At 34.7% G+C, this 16071-nt stretch overlaps 2 protein-coding genes across 2 annotated transcripts; one reads left to right on the forward strand and one right to left on the reverse strand.

Moving 5' to 3' along the window:
* Positions 1–81: 81 nt before the first annotated feature.
* Positions 82–4311, forward strand: LOC131633021 (pyrophosphate-energized vacuolar membrane proton pump). The gene is made up of 8 exons (XM_058903730.1): positions 82–483; positions 1383–1957; positions 2047–2426; positions 2535–2621; positions 2717–3047; positions 3137–3547; positions 3649–3708; positions 3840–4311. Exons 1-8 carry the CDS (start codon positions 234–236, stop codon positions 4044–4046), a joined length of 2301 nt encoding a protein of 766 aa, XP_058759713.1. The 5' UTR covers positions 82–233; the 3' UTR covers positions 4047–4311.
* Positions 4312–8861: 4550 nt separating this feature from the next.
* Positions 8862–11256, reverse strand: LOC131606207 (uncharacterized). Its single transcript, XM_058878501.1, has 3 exons — positions 10113–11256; positions 9852–10031; positions 8862–9736 (listed from the first exon to the last, which is right to left on the reverse strand). Exons 1-3 carry the CDS (start codon positions 11254–11256, stop codon positions 8862–8864), a joined length of 2199 nt encoding a protein of 732 aa, XP_058734484.1.
* Between the last annotated feature and the right edge of the window lie 4815 nt (positions 11257–16071).

Consider the following 16071-nt stretch of genomic DNA (forward strand, 5'->3'; position numbering starts at 1 on the left):
AGTAAAAATAAAATAATAATTTGTTAATTTGTTATTAATTTTATAATCTCAACCACACACTCTCTCTCACTCATCTGTCATCATTCCCATTCCAACCCAACCCCAACCCTATCTTCTCTCTCTCCCTCATATAAAACCCTCACCACCCTTCTCCCAATTCTCACTCGTTCATTCTTCCTCCTTCATTTCCGTTCTTTTTTTTCGTTCTTATCGTTTCCTTCTCTGTTTTCGCCATGGGAGCTGTTATTCTCCCAGATCTCGGTACCGAGATTTTGATTCCCGTTTGCGCCGTCATTGGAATCGCTTTTGCGCTTTTCCAATGGCTTCTTGTTTCGAAGGTGAAGCTCACCGCTGGAAGGGAGACGGTTCCTGAAACGCCCGGGAAGAATGGGTACAACGATTCGCTTATTGAGGAAGAGGAGGGGATTAACGACCATAACGTTGTTCTCAAATGTGCTGAAATCCAGAACGCTATTTCTGAAGGTTTATTTCTCCGACTCTTATTCTCTTTTTTCGTGTTTGTTTTTGGGATTTTTTAGATCTACCTTATAAAAAACAATTTTTTTTTTAGTTTTTCCCTCGATTTATTTTTGAAAAAAAGTAATTTTTGAAACTGAAATTTCTGGGTTGTGTGGATTTGAATTTTGTGAGCTAGATCTCGTTACTTATATGTTGTGGATCTGTGTTCTGGCTACGAAATCTGGTGATTTCAATTTTAAATTAAGTGATTTTTTAATTCAGTTTTTTAAATTTTTTTTTTTTGTTATTGGCTACGAAATCTGTGTTGTTGTTTTTTATTTTTTGGTTTCTTTACTTATGAAATACTATAGATTATTTAACGTGTTAAGATTGTCTGGAGCATGATTTGAACAGTTCTTGATTTATTGATTATTATAAGATGGTGTTGGTTGTTGAATTTGGACCCACACTTCCAAATCTTATAGTAAATTAGTATTTCGCAATCAAGATCAGTTTTTTTCTTGCCGCTTTGTTTTACTTTAGCCATTTTATTATACTATTTTTACGTGACGTGAAATCTTGGTTATCATTTGAAGCCATACATGAAATTGTAGGGTTGTAATGTCATGTTTGATTTTGCTTAATCTATGGAATTGCTTATATAATTGTTTATGATATACTGCAATTGTTTGAGCAATCTCCGAAGATGCGTGTTGTTTGAATTTGATGCTCTCTCTACCTGTTATCCTAAAGTTATGGATTTATTTTTAATATTATTTTATCAACTTTGTCATCACTCTTTTTGATTTAATTGAATCAAAATGAGTAGTTACCGTTGCTGAACTGTTACAAAATTTTGTAGATGTTTAGGGTTTTTGTTAAAAGAATGGATCACTAATTTATGGGTGTTTGAATCTTAACAGGATCAACCTCTTTCCTTTTCACTATGTACAAGTATGTGGGTATCTTCATGGTGGCTTTTGCCATCTTGATATTCCTCTTCCTTGGCTCTGTGGAAGGATTCAGCACAAGCCATCAGCCTTGCACTTATGATGAAACTAAGATGTGCAAGCCGGCTCTTGCCACAGCCCTTTTCAGCACCATAGCTTTTGTGCTTGGTGGCATCACATCCGTTATTTCTGGTTTCCTCGGAATGAAGATTGCCACCTATGCCAATGCAAGAACCACCCTGGAGGCAAGAAAGGGTGTTGGGAAAGCTTTCATTACTGCATTCAGATCAGGTGCAGTTATGGGATTTCTCCTTGCTGCCAATGGTCTTTTGGTTCTTTACATTACCATCAACTTGTTCAAGATTTACTATGGTGATGACTGGGGTGGTCTTTTTGAGGCTATCACTGGTTATGGTCTTGGCGGTTCTTCTATGGCTTTGTTTGGAAGAGTTGGTGGAGGTATCTACACTAAGGCTGCTGATGTTGGTGCCGATCTTGTCGGCAAGGTTGAGAGAAACATTCCTGAGGATGATCCTAGGAATCCAGCTGTAAGGAACTTTCATCCCGAAACCAGTTTCCTCGTTTTTTTGTTTATTTAATCTTTTGCTTATATTCTTATGGATACTTGTGTATTCAGGTTATTGCTGATAATGTTGGTGACAATGTTGGGGATATTGCTGGCATGGGATCCGATCTATTTGGTTCATATGCAGAGGCATCTTGTGCTGCCCTTGTTGTTGCCTCCATCTCTTCTTTCGGGATCGAACATCAATTCACTGCCATGTTGTTCCCTCTCATCATCAGTTCTGTGGGCCTCCTTGTTTGTTTGCTCACCACCTTATTTGCAACTGACTTTTTTGAGATCAAGCTTGTAAAGGAAATTGAGCCAGCATTGAAGAAACAGCTTGTTATTTCAACAGTATTGATGACTGTTGGAATTGCAATTGTTAGTTGGATAGCACTCCCATCTTCCTTCACCATCTTCGATTTTGGAGTGCAGAAAGTTGTCAAGAACTGGTTAGTTTCATAACTTATTGTTAGGGCCCAGTCTATTTACTAAATAATGATTTAAATGATAAATTTTGAACAGTCTTAGTACTTAATGGATTGGTTTTGGCTTTGCAGGCAGCTATTCTTGTGTGTGTCTGTTGGTCTTTGGGCAGGTCTTATCATTGGATTTGTTACTGAATACTATACCAGTAATGCATACAGGTAAGCAATTATGAATCATATTTTGCATTTTCACCTTCATTTATCTAATTGGTTAGATACTAACAGGAGTTGCATTTTCTTTCTGGTTTTTGCAGCCCTGTGCAAGATGTTGCTGATTCCTGCAGGACTGGTGCTGCTACCAATGTTATCTTTGGCCTTGCCTTGGGATACAAGTCTGTTATCATTCCAATTTTTGCCATTGCAATTAGTATTTTTGTTAGTTTCAGTTTTGCTGCCATGTATGGTGTTGCTGTTGCCGCTCTTGGAATGTTGAGTACCATAGCAACTGGATTAGCCATTGATGCATACGGTCCAATCAGTGACAATGCCGGAGGTATTGCTGAGATGGCTGGAATGAGTCACAGAATTCGTGAGAGAACCGATGCTCTTGATGCTGCAGGAAACACAACTGCTGCCATTGGAAAGGTTCAGTTTTCCTCTTTTTTCTTCTTTCTTTTCACCTAGTTCAATCTGTTTTATTCATGTTACTGATGTTTGATATTACTATGTTGTAGGGATTTGCTATTGGTTCTGCCGCCCTTGTTTCTCTTGCCCTTTTTGGTGCCTTTGTGAGCCGTGCTGGCATTACAACAGTCGATGTCCTGACTCCTAAGGTTTTCATTGGTCTGCTTGTCGGTGCTATGCTCCCTTACTGGTTTTCTGCCATGACAATGAAGAGTGTCGGAAGTGCAGCATTGAAGATGGTTGAGGAAGTTCGCAGGCAATTCAACACTATCCCTGGATTGATGGAGGGAACTGCCAAACCTGACTATGCCACTTGTGTTACCATCTCCACCGACGCTTCCATCAAAGAAATGATCCCACCAGGTGCCCTTGTCATGCTAACACCCCTTATTGTTGGGATCTTCTTTGGTGTTGAAACACTATCTGGTGTCCTTGCTGGATCTTTGGTTTCTGGTGTCCAGGTAATTAATGTTTGGTACCCACTGTCTGCTGCTTACAATACAATCAATCTAGTGTTATAATATTAATTCATGATGCACTGTGGTTGTTGTGTTTATTACAGATTGCTATCTCTGCATCCAACACTGGCGGTGCTTGGGATAATGCCAAGAAGTACATTGAGGTAAGTACTATTTTATTCAATAGATTGAGCTGTATGAGATACTATATGATATGGATGTTATTATATTAAGGTACTGTATATGTTGTTTAAATACTGATCCGTTTAATTGTTTGAATTGAACAAAAACACAGGCTGGTGTCTCAGAGCATGCAAGAAGCCTAGGTCCAAAGGGGTCAGACCCACACAAGGCAGCAGTTATTGGTGACACCATTGGAGACCCATTGAAGGACACATCCGGACCTTCACTCAACATCCTTATCAAATTGATGGCAGTTGAGTCATTGGTGTTTGCTCCTTTCTTTGCAACTCACGGTGGTCTTCTCTTCAAGTTTTGGTAATAGAAGAGCATCGTCCATCATCGCCGCCGCCGCTGCCGCCTTTCAATCAACCAACCATGGCGTCTCTCTTTTTTTTTGTTAGTTTTGATGGCAATTTGTTTTCTATTTTATCTTATTATTATCCCCTAATCCCCTATCTTTAGATTTGAGATACTTTTAATTAGGCTTAATCTATCTTTTCCGCGTGGTCATTTTTCTTGTAAAAGTCGAAGTTGATGACGATGGCGATCATATTTTACTCTTGCCCCGCGTGGTCATTTTTCAATATTCCTTTCACATCCCCAATTTTCCTTTCCCTCTTTTATTATTATCTAATGCTGCTTGCTTTCATATTTTTCTATATTAAAATATATAAGAAATTCAATTTAAAAGATAACTACTACATATGATCAACAGGGTTATATTTTTCTATATTAAAGTATATATTAAAACAATTTAAAATTAACTACTAATTATGATCAACGAGGTTAATTTAGCTGATTACATTCTTTGAATATGTGTAGTTCTGATATTATCAACCGTCCAATGAACGAAGTTGTATGTATTATTAGTAATTTATTTTTTCTTTAAAAACAATTTTTTAATAAAAAACTTGTGCCAGCTGTATTGTTTTCACTTGAACATAAAATAATTGTGCCAACTGTATCTGATTTTTTTTTGTTAGACAAAACGTTTCTTTTACGTGTAGTAGTTATGTGAATTCTATTTCACAGTTTCATTCAACTGGTACAATCTGTTTAATTTTATGTAGTACTGTATTATATTCACCTAAGTTTGTTAGAATATTATATTAAAAATATAAATAAGAAATATTTTTGTGGGGTTATTGGTATTTATTCACTAAAATTGGTAAAATTACATTGAAAACAATTCAAAATCAACACCGAATATGTGATTGATTAAAGTTTTTTTTTTTTTGGAGGAAATTGATTAGAGATTTTATGATTATATATAAACCAACCAAACATTGGAATAGGGATGTCAATTGCATCTGTTAATGGGGATCCTGTGGGGAATATCTGTGCGGAGATTCGAAGTTGGGGATTTTTTTCCCCGTGGGGATGGGGATGGAGGGAAAAGTTCCCCCGATAACACTTTGGGGCGGGGATTGAAAAAGTATCCTCCGTCCCCCTGGATTCCCCGACTCCGACGATATATTTTAATTTATATATTTTATATATTATATAATTATATAATTTTACATGAAAAATATTAATGTATTAGAAAATGAAGAGTCATTAGAAGTTATAGATTTGTCATACATAATCAACCACTTGCGTTGGACGACATCGGTATTGTTGTAGTAAATTAGTGGAAGCACAGTAGTAAATTATGTTACTATTTATTTATTTATTTTTACATAAAAAATATTATTGATGCAAGATGTATTTTTATTTTTTTTATAAAATAAAGATGCAAATATATGCGTTTTAAAAAATACGGAAAAAAATAACAAAATACTAGTGTCATATTTTTGATCAAAAAGTAGAAATTTTCTTAAGATTCGATCTACGTGGATATCCGTGGGGATCTGTGGGGATGGGGATGAGGGGAAATATTCCCCCGTGACGGGGATTGGGGATGGGGATGGGGACTAAATTTGGGGGCGGGGCGGGGAGCGGAGAAGCATCCTCCGAACCATATCTGCCCCGTTGACATTCCTACATTGGAACAAGACAAAAATACATGACCATAAAGAAAATGCAGAAAACTCTTATTTAAATTAAATAAGAGATTCCAAAAATAATGGCACAAAAATCAATCTCCTCCCACCAATGGATGAGGAAAGAAAAAGATAAGAGCTGATGGAAGTTTGAGAGAGACTAGACTTAGTGTAATCGCGTTGCGCTGATTACGAAATACTTATCTTTGTCATTTGTCTACACACACTGCCCAAAAATGAATTGAGTATATCAACCCAACCCATAACATAGATCTAAAATCAAGCTACTATCTTCAATTCAACCCTTTCACGGACCAAAGTGAATCCCTCAGCCAACAAAAAAGACATAATTTGGGAACGAGGATCATAACATTTATAAGGCCACATGCGTCCAAAACGACCCCACTAGCGGTGCAGTGCCTTTGGAACACTCAAAATGTGAAGTTTATTGAGATTCAAAACTTGCACTATTCACTTCTCTCAAACATACTGTATGTTACATGTAGTATTATTATACATCACTGAAATGTTCACCTCAGATACTTATTGTATGTCCCCGCGCGCGGTGTGCACCGTGACTAATCCAGAGAATTTCTTAAAATAGAGGTACGAAAATAATCTAATATTTTACTGTTGAAAATATCATAATAATGCATTAAAAGGACTTTTCATAGGTTGAAATGTTCAAAATAATTTTTTCAAAATTTAAGTTTAAAGGAGTGTTGAGGGATCACTTGCTGGTAATGTAGAGTTATATAGTCAAGTAGGGACCACTCAATTTAGAAATAATGTTTTGAACATTTTCATGACTTTAAACATATAAAATGAAAGAAAGATGCATGGAAAACTAATTGAATAGTAAGCAAATGTTGTCGCTTGGTATTTGATAAAATATGAAGTTACACACATTGACCATGTTTGCAAGTGATTTGCAAAAAGGATTAACATGTCATTAATTAATAAATAGAATCTAACATTTATTAATTAAATGGATTTAATTTTATGTTTACTTCAATCATAACTATTGTTTTATTCTAGAACCATAACTGTGATTAATTAGCGATGACAGATTCGTGACGTGATTATACAAATCTCCGATACGGCAGCACGAGGGTGGACCTACAATGTTAGCACTCCAACATCTTAGTCAATTACAAAGTTCAAAATGAGACAAGTGAAAAATATGATATCAAAAAAGTAAAATAAATTTAATAGTTGGAATGAAAGGTACCGTCAGCAGTGTGCAAGAGCCTGTAAGTTGCTTCGCCCTCTAATTAGAGGCTTCATTCAATTTTTGGTACAGGTATATCAAACAACCAGCCCCCAGTTCCACTCTCTCACCGTATCCAAATTCAAGAAGTATCAGAGGTATGTTACATCCACATGGTTAGCACTTTTGTCCATAAAAGTGATGTGTCAACCAAGTACATGAAGTAACACCTCAAAGCACTGACGATGATACTAAGCAAAGAAGTTGTCGCCCTCAGTCTCGGAATCAGCTGCCGCAACAAGGTGATCGTGATAAAGGTCCTTTAAGAATGAGAACTTCGCATGTGCTCCACTAGTCGAGGAACACTACTCAACTGCCTTTTCTGGTTGAGAACCCAAATAGTCAACCATCCACTCAATGGCAACACCACGAGTGATGCGGGTGTGGTTAAGGAGCCTCTCCTCAGATAGTAAGGTGTAGCAGACAGGCGACGTCATCCAGAGTGATCGTCATCTCTCAAAACAGAAAGTGGAACAACAACGTCTCCTTGTGTCATCTCTCTACGAATTCCCCATGCATTCCGTGGCTAATGGTGTTGTAATCGGAACAACAAAGTCCGAAAAACTGGAGGCAATAATGGCCTTCTTGAACCAATCCGCAACAGGATGATGCATAGTGAATATTTTGGGAGCGTGGTTCACTGACTTTAGTACCGTCCGTTCTTGTAAAATAAAAATTAATATCAAGAGGGAGGTGTAATAAGAAAAGTAAAAGTGTAATAAAAAATATACCTATCTATCTCAAACATGTCGGGCGACATGATCGGGGTAATATATCAAGAGGGAGGTGTCAGGGGGCCCTCATGGGTTAGCCGGGGCAACATGCATGGGTGCCGAAACATGAACCTCCTTGGATGCAAGAATGTGGACCTCCTCCGGTGCCTCCTCATTATCCTTAAATGAGGACGCATCAAATAAACGACTCTTGGGAGCAGAAGTGGTTGGTCCCTCCACTTCCTCCCGCAGTACCAAACCGCTTTCTAGAGCCTTCGCGGCCTACTCAGCTCTTTCACACCGAGCGGAAGCATTTTGGGTTGACATGCCGAGTCTAACTATGTTCGAGTTGTCAGCCATGTTCTTGAAAAAAAAATTAATTAGACTCAAAGGGAAGGAATAAGAATAGCAAAAAAAACTGAGGCTTCGTTTCGGAGATGCATCTTCGAAACCCCTCAAAGGTGTTTTCGGAGATGCACTTCCGAAACCACTCGCAACTGCCGTTTTTGAAGCTTCAATCTCAATCATCCAAAAATGCAATTTTTACACATTTTATTTTACATCAAACAACCACATTTTACAATATCTAACTCAACCTACTAACTTTAAATGATCCTAAACAAATGATTATACACATGCAAAGTAGAAATCAAAATTTTGAGAAACTTACTTAAATTTGGAGCTTTGCGAGTTGTTGAAATGTGTTGATATTAGTAGTTGAAATGAGTTGCAATTTGTTGGAATGTGTTGAAATGAATTGAGAGATGTCTAATGTAGAGATTTGTGGGGTGATGGGAATTTGAGGTGTTTGAGTTTGAAAATAGATATAATGAGGGGTTTTTATTGCGAGTTTAATATATAAACCCTAATTCGAAGATGCATCTCCGAAAACTCAAATCTTAAAAAAAGGTTTATTCTGTCGGAGATGCATCTCCGAAAAATCTCTCATTTAAAAAAAATGTATTTCGGTGATGCAAAACACCCCTAAAAAATGAATTGGGGTGCGTTTGGAGCAGTGGCGGAACTATACTCTAAAGTTTGGGGTGACCACAAAATTAAAATATAATTTATAAATTAAATATTCATACCATATTGTACATAAAATATCTAAATTGTCACAAACACAAAATTTAACATGAAAAGATAAAAAACTATTACTTAAAAATACCTTATAATAATGCGCTACGGTTTTTGAGTGGCTTGAAATCATCTATAATAGTCTCAGAATCAATATTTGCAGCAATTTCTCTTTCAATGTTAACCGTCATGCTATCTCCTAGAAAACCAGCTTCCATTTTGCTTCTCAATCTTGTCTTGATAATTTTCATTGCCGAGAAAAATCTTTCAGTAGTGGCTGTAGATATAGGGAGAGTCATGACAAGGCGAAACAGTCTATCAATCAAATAATAAATTCCATTCTTTCCCGTTGCAACCAAATATGAACATAAGTTTTGAATAGTTGATAAATTCTTCAAACTCGATGCTTGGCGAGCGTCAATAATAAAATGTCGAAGTTGAAATTGCAAATTAATCCTCTCTTGCTCATTGAAGTCCATAGGATAATATTTTTCAACTAGAGTGCAAATGGTATCAAAGTTAAAAGCCTTGTAATTATCCTTCGGAGACAAAGCACAACTTAGAGTTAACAAACCAATCGCTTGCTCACTAAATCTGCTATTCAACTCTTGTAATTGTTTATCAATGGTAGTGAAAAATATTTCAACTCTAAAGTAATGCTCAAATCTTGTTGTTGAGTGAACATCATCAAGATCAGGAATCTCAATATCATGTTTTTCACAAAAAGACTTCACACAAGTAAACAATTTATTCCAACCATCTTCTCTCAATTCTTGAATAAGAGTTTTTGTTGAACAAACCAAATTTATATCATTAACTACATCCTGGGATTGTTGTTGTAAGGCTTGGCAAAGCATATTTGTGACACCCATAATTTCTTTCATCAGATGCAATATGAATATAAAATCAAATGATTTCAAGTAATTGTAAGCACTATCAGCATCTCCACGTGAAGCATAGTTTAATCCTTCATTTGCAAGTTTTTTTTGAAACAGTACAAGTTGCTTCATACATAGCTATCAAGCTACTAATAGAAGAGAAGTGTGATCCCCAACGAGTATCTCCAGCCCGTCTCAAAGTACCAATTTGATTTTCACCTTTACCAGTTACAATTTCACCAATCTCTAACAAATGTTCAATTTCATCTAATTGGGAAGCTTGTAACTCATCATGTCTCTTTGTAGAAGAACAAACAACATTCACAACAAGAGTTACTTTATCAAAGAATTGATGAATTGGTTTAACTTCCCTTGATGCAGTAACTAGAGCAAGTTGCAATCGATGAGCAAAACAATGAACATAATATGCATAAGGTCAATCCTTCATAAATAGTGCTTGTAAACCATTCCATTCTCCTCTCATATTTCTAGCACCATCATACCCTTGACCACGAATGTTAGAGACATCAAGGCTGTGTAGAGAAAGTATATCACATACCTTTTGCTTAAGAGTTAAAGATGTAGTGTCATTAACACGTGCAAGGCCAAAAAATCTCTCTTGTATAAAACCTTCTTTATCAACAAATATCAAAACAAGAGACATTTGCTCTTTTTTAGATTCATCACGAGCTTCATCTACAACTATACAAAATTTGGAATCACCAATTTCTTCACGGATATACTTTTTCACCCTACTTGAAAGAATATGTAAGATCTCTTTTTGAATTTTATGTGAAGTATACTTGCTATTTGATGGAGCATTTTCCAACACAACTTTTGCAACTTCATCATTATAACATGCCAAAAGTTTTACCAATTGAAGAAAATTACCTTGGTTTAATGATTCTTTACTTTCATCACGACCTCTAAAAGCACAAGCTTGAAAAGTTAACCAATGAACTGTGTCAATTGAAGTCTTGAGACGTAGTCGATTCTTCATAATTTCAGTCGAACTTTGAGCTTGAAAAATGTTCCTAATGTGTCCATTTTGATTCAACAAGTCTTGACAAGCTTTCATAGCATTGTTGTGTGGTGAACAAGGATCACTCCCTATGTGTTTAAGAAATGCACAATGCTTTCCAGTTTTAACTTTCTTCCAACCTCTAAAACCTGTAGAAATAAAGACATATGAAGCAGGACGTCCACTTGGTCTTTTGCTAAAAAGATAACATGGTAAGCAATAAACATCATCTTCTGAAGGTGAATATTCTAACCATGAAGGAAAGAGGCTAAACCAAGTGTATTGAAATCTTCTTTGATGATCTTTGTTACCAGACAATGGATACTGCTCTAAATGCATTTGATATGGACCCCATTTCAAATAAGCTCTTCGTATTTCATTCATTTGATTTAATAGATATTTCCACATTGGAGGATGTTTTCCAGGATCACATTCTAAAGAATTCTCAATGTCATCCGGACAAACTCTACTAACATTTTCTTCAATTCTTGGATTCTGAAGAACTCTTTGAGGTTCAGAAATAGAAGTCAAACTCTCGTCATCTCTTTCTTTCCTCTTGAAAAAAGAATCAATTTTTCTACTCTTCATTATTACTTTTGTGCTGCAAAATTAATTGAAGAAATCCCAAAAATTTCAGCACAACACAACAAAATCCCAAAACAACACAACTTACAATTCACAAAAATTAAATCTCTAAATTCAGAAGTCAATCCCTAAACAATTCAATCTGACATAATATTCTTTAAATTAACACAATATTATCAATTTGATTGTTTCATCAATTTGTGATATAGAAGAAAAACCCTAATATTCTATTCTATGAAACATAAACTATATGTTATAGATAAATAAATAAAAGGAAGAAATATTATTTACCCCAAAATAATACACAGTTTATTGAGCAGTTGGCGGAAGCCGACGGATGGTGTGGGTGGTGGTGGTGGACCGTGGACTGTGAACAATAGAGTTGAGAAGTGGGAGCTGAGATGAGTTGAGGAACTGAGAGAGTATTGTTTCAATTTTTTAAGAAATAAGTGTTATTTTTCAAGCGATCAAATATATAAAGCAATGCAAAAAAAAAGATTTTGATGAGAAAACTTCAATGAGGTTGCCACCATTGAGGTACTGGTACTCCTTGTATATACATTTTTCCATTCCAACAATTTGAGCTGTCCATAGTTCCAAGAATCTGATTTAAAGGAGCCTGCATTTTCTGCTTGATCACTACTTGCCTCACAAGCACTTGCTGAACTGAATCGTACTATTTTTTGACTAGTTTGTCCCACATACAAAATTGTCCACCTTACAGATTCAGCAGAATTAGAAACCTGCATAAAAAATCACTACATTAACAAAATGCAAAAACTAACTAAAAAAGTTAAATAAAGAAAGAGAAATAAACTTTGGGTTGCCTCATAATAGCACATGTTTAACGTGATTAACTAAACATAAGTTTTGTAGTCCTGAATTTAAGCTGGTCTCTGGAAGCTAAAGTGGCGGTGATATTTTGTGTAACTAGTCTTTTTCATCAAATTTGGAGAGCTAGAAATTTGCCAAGATTCGAAAACACTATTCTGCATTGGAAAGCTTGCATTACAGTCATTTTGATAAATGCTAAACTTGTTGGTAACAATACTGCCAGATGTTCAAATTCCTCAATGGCAAACTTCACTTTCTTAAAAGACTTTGATATCTCAATACATCCAAGAAAACCTTTAAGAACTCTTGAGGTTTTGTGGAATCCTCCTTCTAGGGGATGGATCAAAGGAAACATTGACGGGATTGCTTCGGGTTTGCCTTCTATGACAGCTTGCGGTGGAATTTTTCCAGATGACGAAGCTGACCATATTACTAGTTTCTCCGCTTATATTGGTCCTGGTAGCTCTATGTTTGCAGAATTAATGTCGGCTATAATTTCTATAAAGAAAGCTTGTGAGTTTGGGTGGAAGAAAATTTGGATAGAAACAGACTATTCACTTGTGGTGAAAACTTTCTCTAACGTTAATTAGGTTCCTTGGAAATTCAGGTTCCTTTGGCTTAGTTGTCAAATGTACACGTTATCTATTGATTTTATGATATCCCACTTATATCGGGAAGCCAATTTTTATGCTGATATTCTAACAAATCTTCTTGGATTGAATTCTAAAACTTTCACATGGTATAAATTTGTTCATATTAATATTGTAAAATAATTCTTACTGGATAAGGATGGTACCTCTAAATTTAGATTTATTTCTTCAGGGGTCTTGATTTGGTCCCCTTGTGTTTCTTGTTTGTTAGTTTTGATTAATGAATTTTTTCTTGTGCTAAAAAGAAAAGAAATAGATGACAGAGAACCTTTCTTCTTTAATTTGTTAGGAGGAGTTCCATGTACTTAAAATATAGATGATGTGACTTCCATGTCTCTCACAATTGATAATTTTAGTTGAACAAGGCATAAATAAAATGGATCACTTCATCATTCTCAACATTATTTTCTTTAACCCTTTTTTATTGTTGATTTCCTCTTTTTTATTTACCAACTCCCTTTTTTATTTATCAACAACCAAAATTTTCAATTCCTTAGTTACTCTAATGGAGAATTCTAGGGTGAAGTTGGCATATTAACTTTTTTGGTGCAGTCACAATTCTGGCCAATCATAAATGTCCTTCAAATTCTAAAATGCCACATAGGACCAACTTACAATGTACAGTCAAACCTTAAAATGCCAACTAGGATCAACTTATTATGTAAAGTCATATTTATCAATCTGCAAGTAAGTCCCTACATATTTGAAACTAAACCCCTAACATTTCAATTGTTTTTTTTGACATATTTCAAAAATCAAAATTAATGAAGTTTTTTTCACATTAACTTTAGCTTCTTCAATAAGTTTTTTCATGATAATTTCAGCTTAGTTAGCAAGTTAATATTCATTTTGATCATCTTCTTTCTCCAACCAACAACAACTTTTCACCGCCACCACCGTACGTTTGCAAAGCATTTCACCGCCTCCACCGTAACTTTGCACTGTGCTTTTTTTTTTTTGTTTTTTATCGGTATACCAAACACACGCTTCATCTTCCTGTTCAACAAGCGAACGCTCAATATCATCAAATACAATCGCTCCGCTCACACAGTTCGTATTGATAGCCAAGCTAAGGTATTAAGGATTAATATTTAATTATTTCAATTTCTTATATGGTTGATGTTGTAATATGTAATTTGAGAATTAGGTTTTATGATTGATTTCATTTTGATGATTTCATTTCAAGTTTGGAATTATGGTTTTATGATTGGTGTTGACTTATGTTGTGTTATATATTGGCTGATTTCAGATAGACAACAACAGGGAATCTGTTGGGTTTGATTTGAACAATCTTCACAATGATTCATCTGATGATGAATATAGGTGTGATGAATACAGTTGTGATGAATATAGTTCTGATGAATATAGTTGTGAGGAATCGGTTGGAACGAAGTTGTCAAATAGCCAAACAGTTGTAGGTGATAGATTGGTGAGTTTAACTTCCATTACTTCAGATGAAATTCATGCTATGGAACTTGGAACTGTGTGAAAAGCTTGTGAATTTTATTATAGTATGGAAGATGTAAAGGTTTTGCCATTAGGAAAAGCGATATTAGGCGAGGAGGGCCCGAAGGTAGTGAAATAGTAGTGACGAGGCAGTTTATATGTAACGAAAATGGATTAAGAGACAAGAAGCACTTCGTTAGGATAGATAGGAAAAGAGAACAACGACGTACAACCCGCACTAGTTGCAAAGTTAGGCTCCGTGTACACTACATTAAAAAATGGGAAATATGTTGTGTCATTTTTTGAAGAGGCTCATAACCATGAATTAACCCCAACAACGTTTATGCATAATAATGAAAAGGAGGATGATAGTATCTCACAAGACTCGATGTGTTTAATATTTTTCAACATATTTACAAATGACACTTGGTCATTGAAAACCAAAAATAAGCAAGCTTTGAATATCCAGAGGTATTGCATAGCTAAAAATGAAATAGAAAACAAAACAAAGGCAAGCAACCATGAATATGTTTATTTTACCTTGATTTCCAACAGATTTGTAGTAAAAAACTACTTTCAGCTCATGTTCAAGTCTTGTGAATAATCTTCTTCCTTTGACCAATCTACAAAAAGAACAAAGTAATGTTCAAAGTAATCTTCTTCCTTTCAAGTCTTAACAAAACTGAAAAATAAACAGAATAAAGGCAACCAATTCTAAATGTCTTTTTACCTTATTTTGCAACAAATTTACAAGTAACGTAAATGAATAGTAGGAGGAGTGGTATGAACAATCTACCCTTTCTTGAATCAAGAGAATAAGGTAGTTTTCAAAGACATTCGAGTCATGCAGCATGGACTATTCTCCTTTTTTTTTTTTTTTTTTTTTTCAATTTTAGTTTCTTACAAGTGCATGTACAGACAATGGTATTAATGAGAAAATTTACAGCTAGCTAACTAGTGAGTCATTTAAAGCTACAATAATTGTTCTCACCTTCTCAATTTCAACGGGTAAGAAAAACCAACGGTTAGGATTTGTGTGAACAGACCTGAACGGTGATGATGATAATTTATAATAGTAAGATCCAACTACTTTGAGAAAATAATCTATAATATAAGAAAAATTGTTGTTTTGGAAATCACAAAAATACCCTTTATTTATCTTAGTCTAAATTAATAATATGAGGACAAAAAATGTCTTTTGTTGATTTTTTCCAACTCAACTTTCACTTTTTCACTTTTCACTTTTTCACTTTTTATTACTTTATTATTATTTCTAATAATTATTAATAAAAATATTCCATTAAATTATTTTTTAATTAAAATATCATTATGATTATTTTAAATGATTGTTAATTTACACTTAAAATAGTATTTAACTTTTTAAAAATTAACTTTAGAAATTAAATATTAATAACAAAGAAACGTCTAGTTTAAAAATTATACCTTGCAACCTCTTTCTCTGTAACGATTAATTTCTTCTTCTTCATAATACCTTCACATTTTTCATTAAGAACGTCTTTTTACTATAATATAGGTATCACTTTAATATTTTCTTGCAATATAGTAATGTATTAAAAATTCTATTGAGTTTTGTTTTGTTAGACTATAATTTAACTAAATATATAATTCTATTTGCATTTGAATTTTTGGGGCAAAAAGTGGATATTTCAACTTGATTACATAAACTTAAACTGAGCTCTATTTGCCTTCTCTACTTGACCAGGAATACTTTGATAGATAATACTTTGGCAGGAAATGATTGGTATTTCTCCATCATCTACTATGTGGGTCTTTAGCATTATTTTTCATTTTAGAACTATGATTTCATTGATTAACATGTAACAATTTTTTTCTTCTGTTGAACCATATTTTTGTGTTGAGTAATTAT

The sequence above is a fragment of the Vicia villosa genome, linkage group LG1, assembly GCF_029867415.1.
Source record: "Vicia villosa cultivar HV-30 ecotype Madison, WI linkage group LG1, Vvil1.0, whole genome shotgun sequence".
NCBI lineage: Eukaryota > Viridiplantae > Streptophyta > Magnoliopsida > Fabales > Fabaceae > Vicia > Vicia villosa.

Excerpts from the sequence above, each read along its gene's own strand:
- LOC131633021 (XM_058903730.1), top strand. The coding sequence starts at position 234 with ATGGGAGCTGTTATTCTCCCAGATCTCGGTACCGAGATTTTGATTCCC. Across the intron at positions 2,427-2,534 it reads CAGAAAGTTGTCAAGAACTG|GCAGCTATTCTTGTGTGTGT; the intron begins GTTAGTTTCATA and ends TTGGCTTTGCAG. Across the intron at positions 3,548-3,648 it reads CTTTGGTTTCTGGTGTCCAG|ATTGCTATCTCTGCATCCAA; the intron begins GTAATTAATGTT and ends TGTTTATTACAG.
- LOC131606207 (XM_058878501.1), bottom strand. The coding sequence starts at position 11,256 with ATGAAGAGTAGAAAAATTGATTCTTTTTTCAAGAGGAAAGAAAGAGAT. Across the intron at positions 10,032-10,112 it reads TATGAGAGGAGAATGGAATG|TTACTGCATCAAGGGAAGTT; the intron begins GTTTACAAGCAC and ends AACTTGCTCTAG. Across the intron at positions 9,737-9,851 it reads TAAAGGTGAAAATCAAATTG|GATTAAACTATGCTTCACGT; the intron begins GTACTTTGAGAC and ends TTGCAAATGAAG.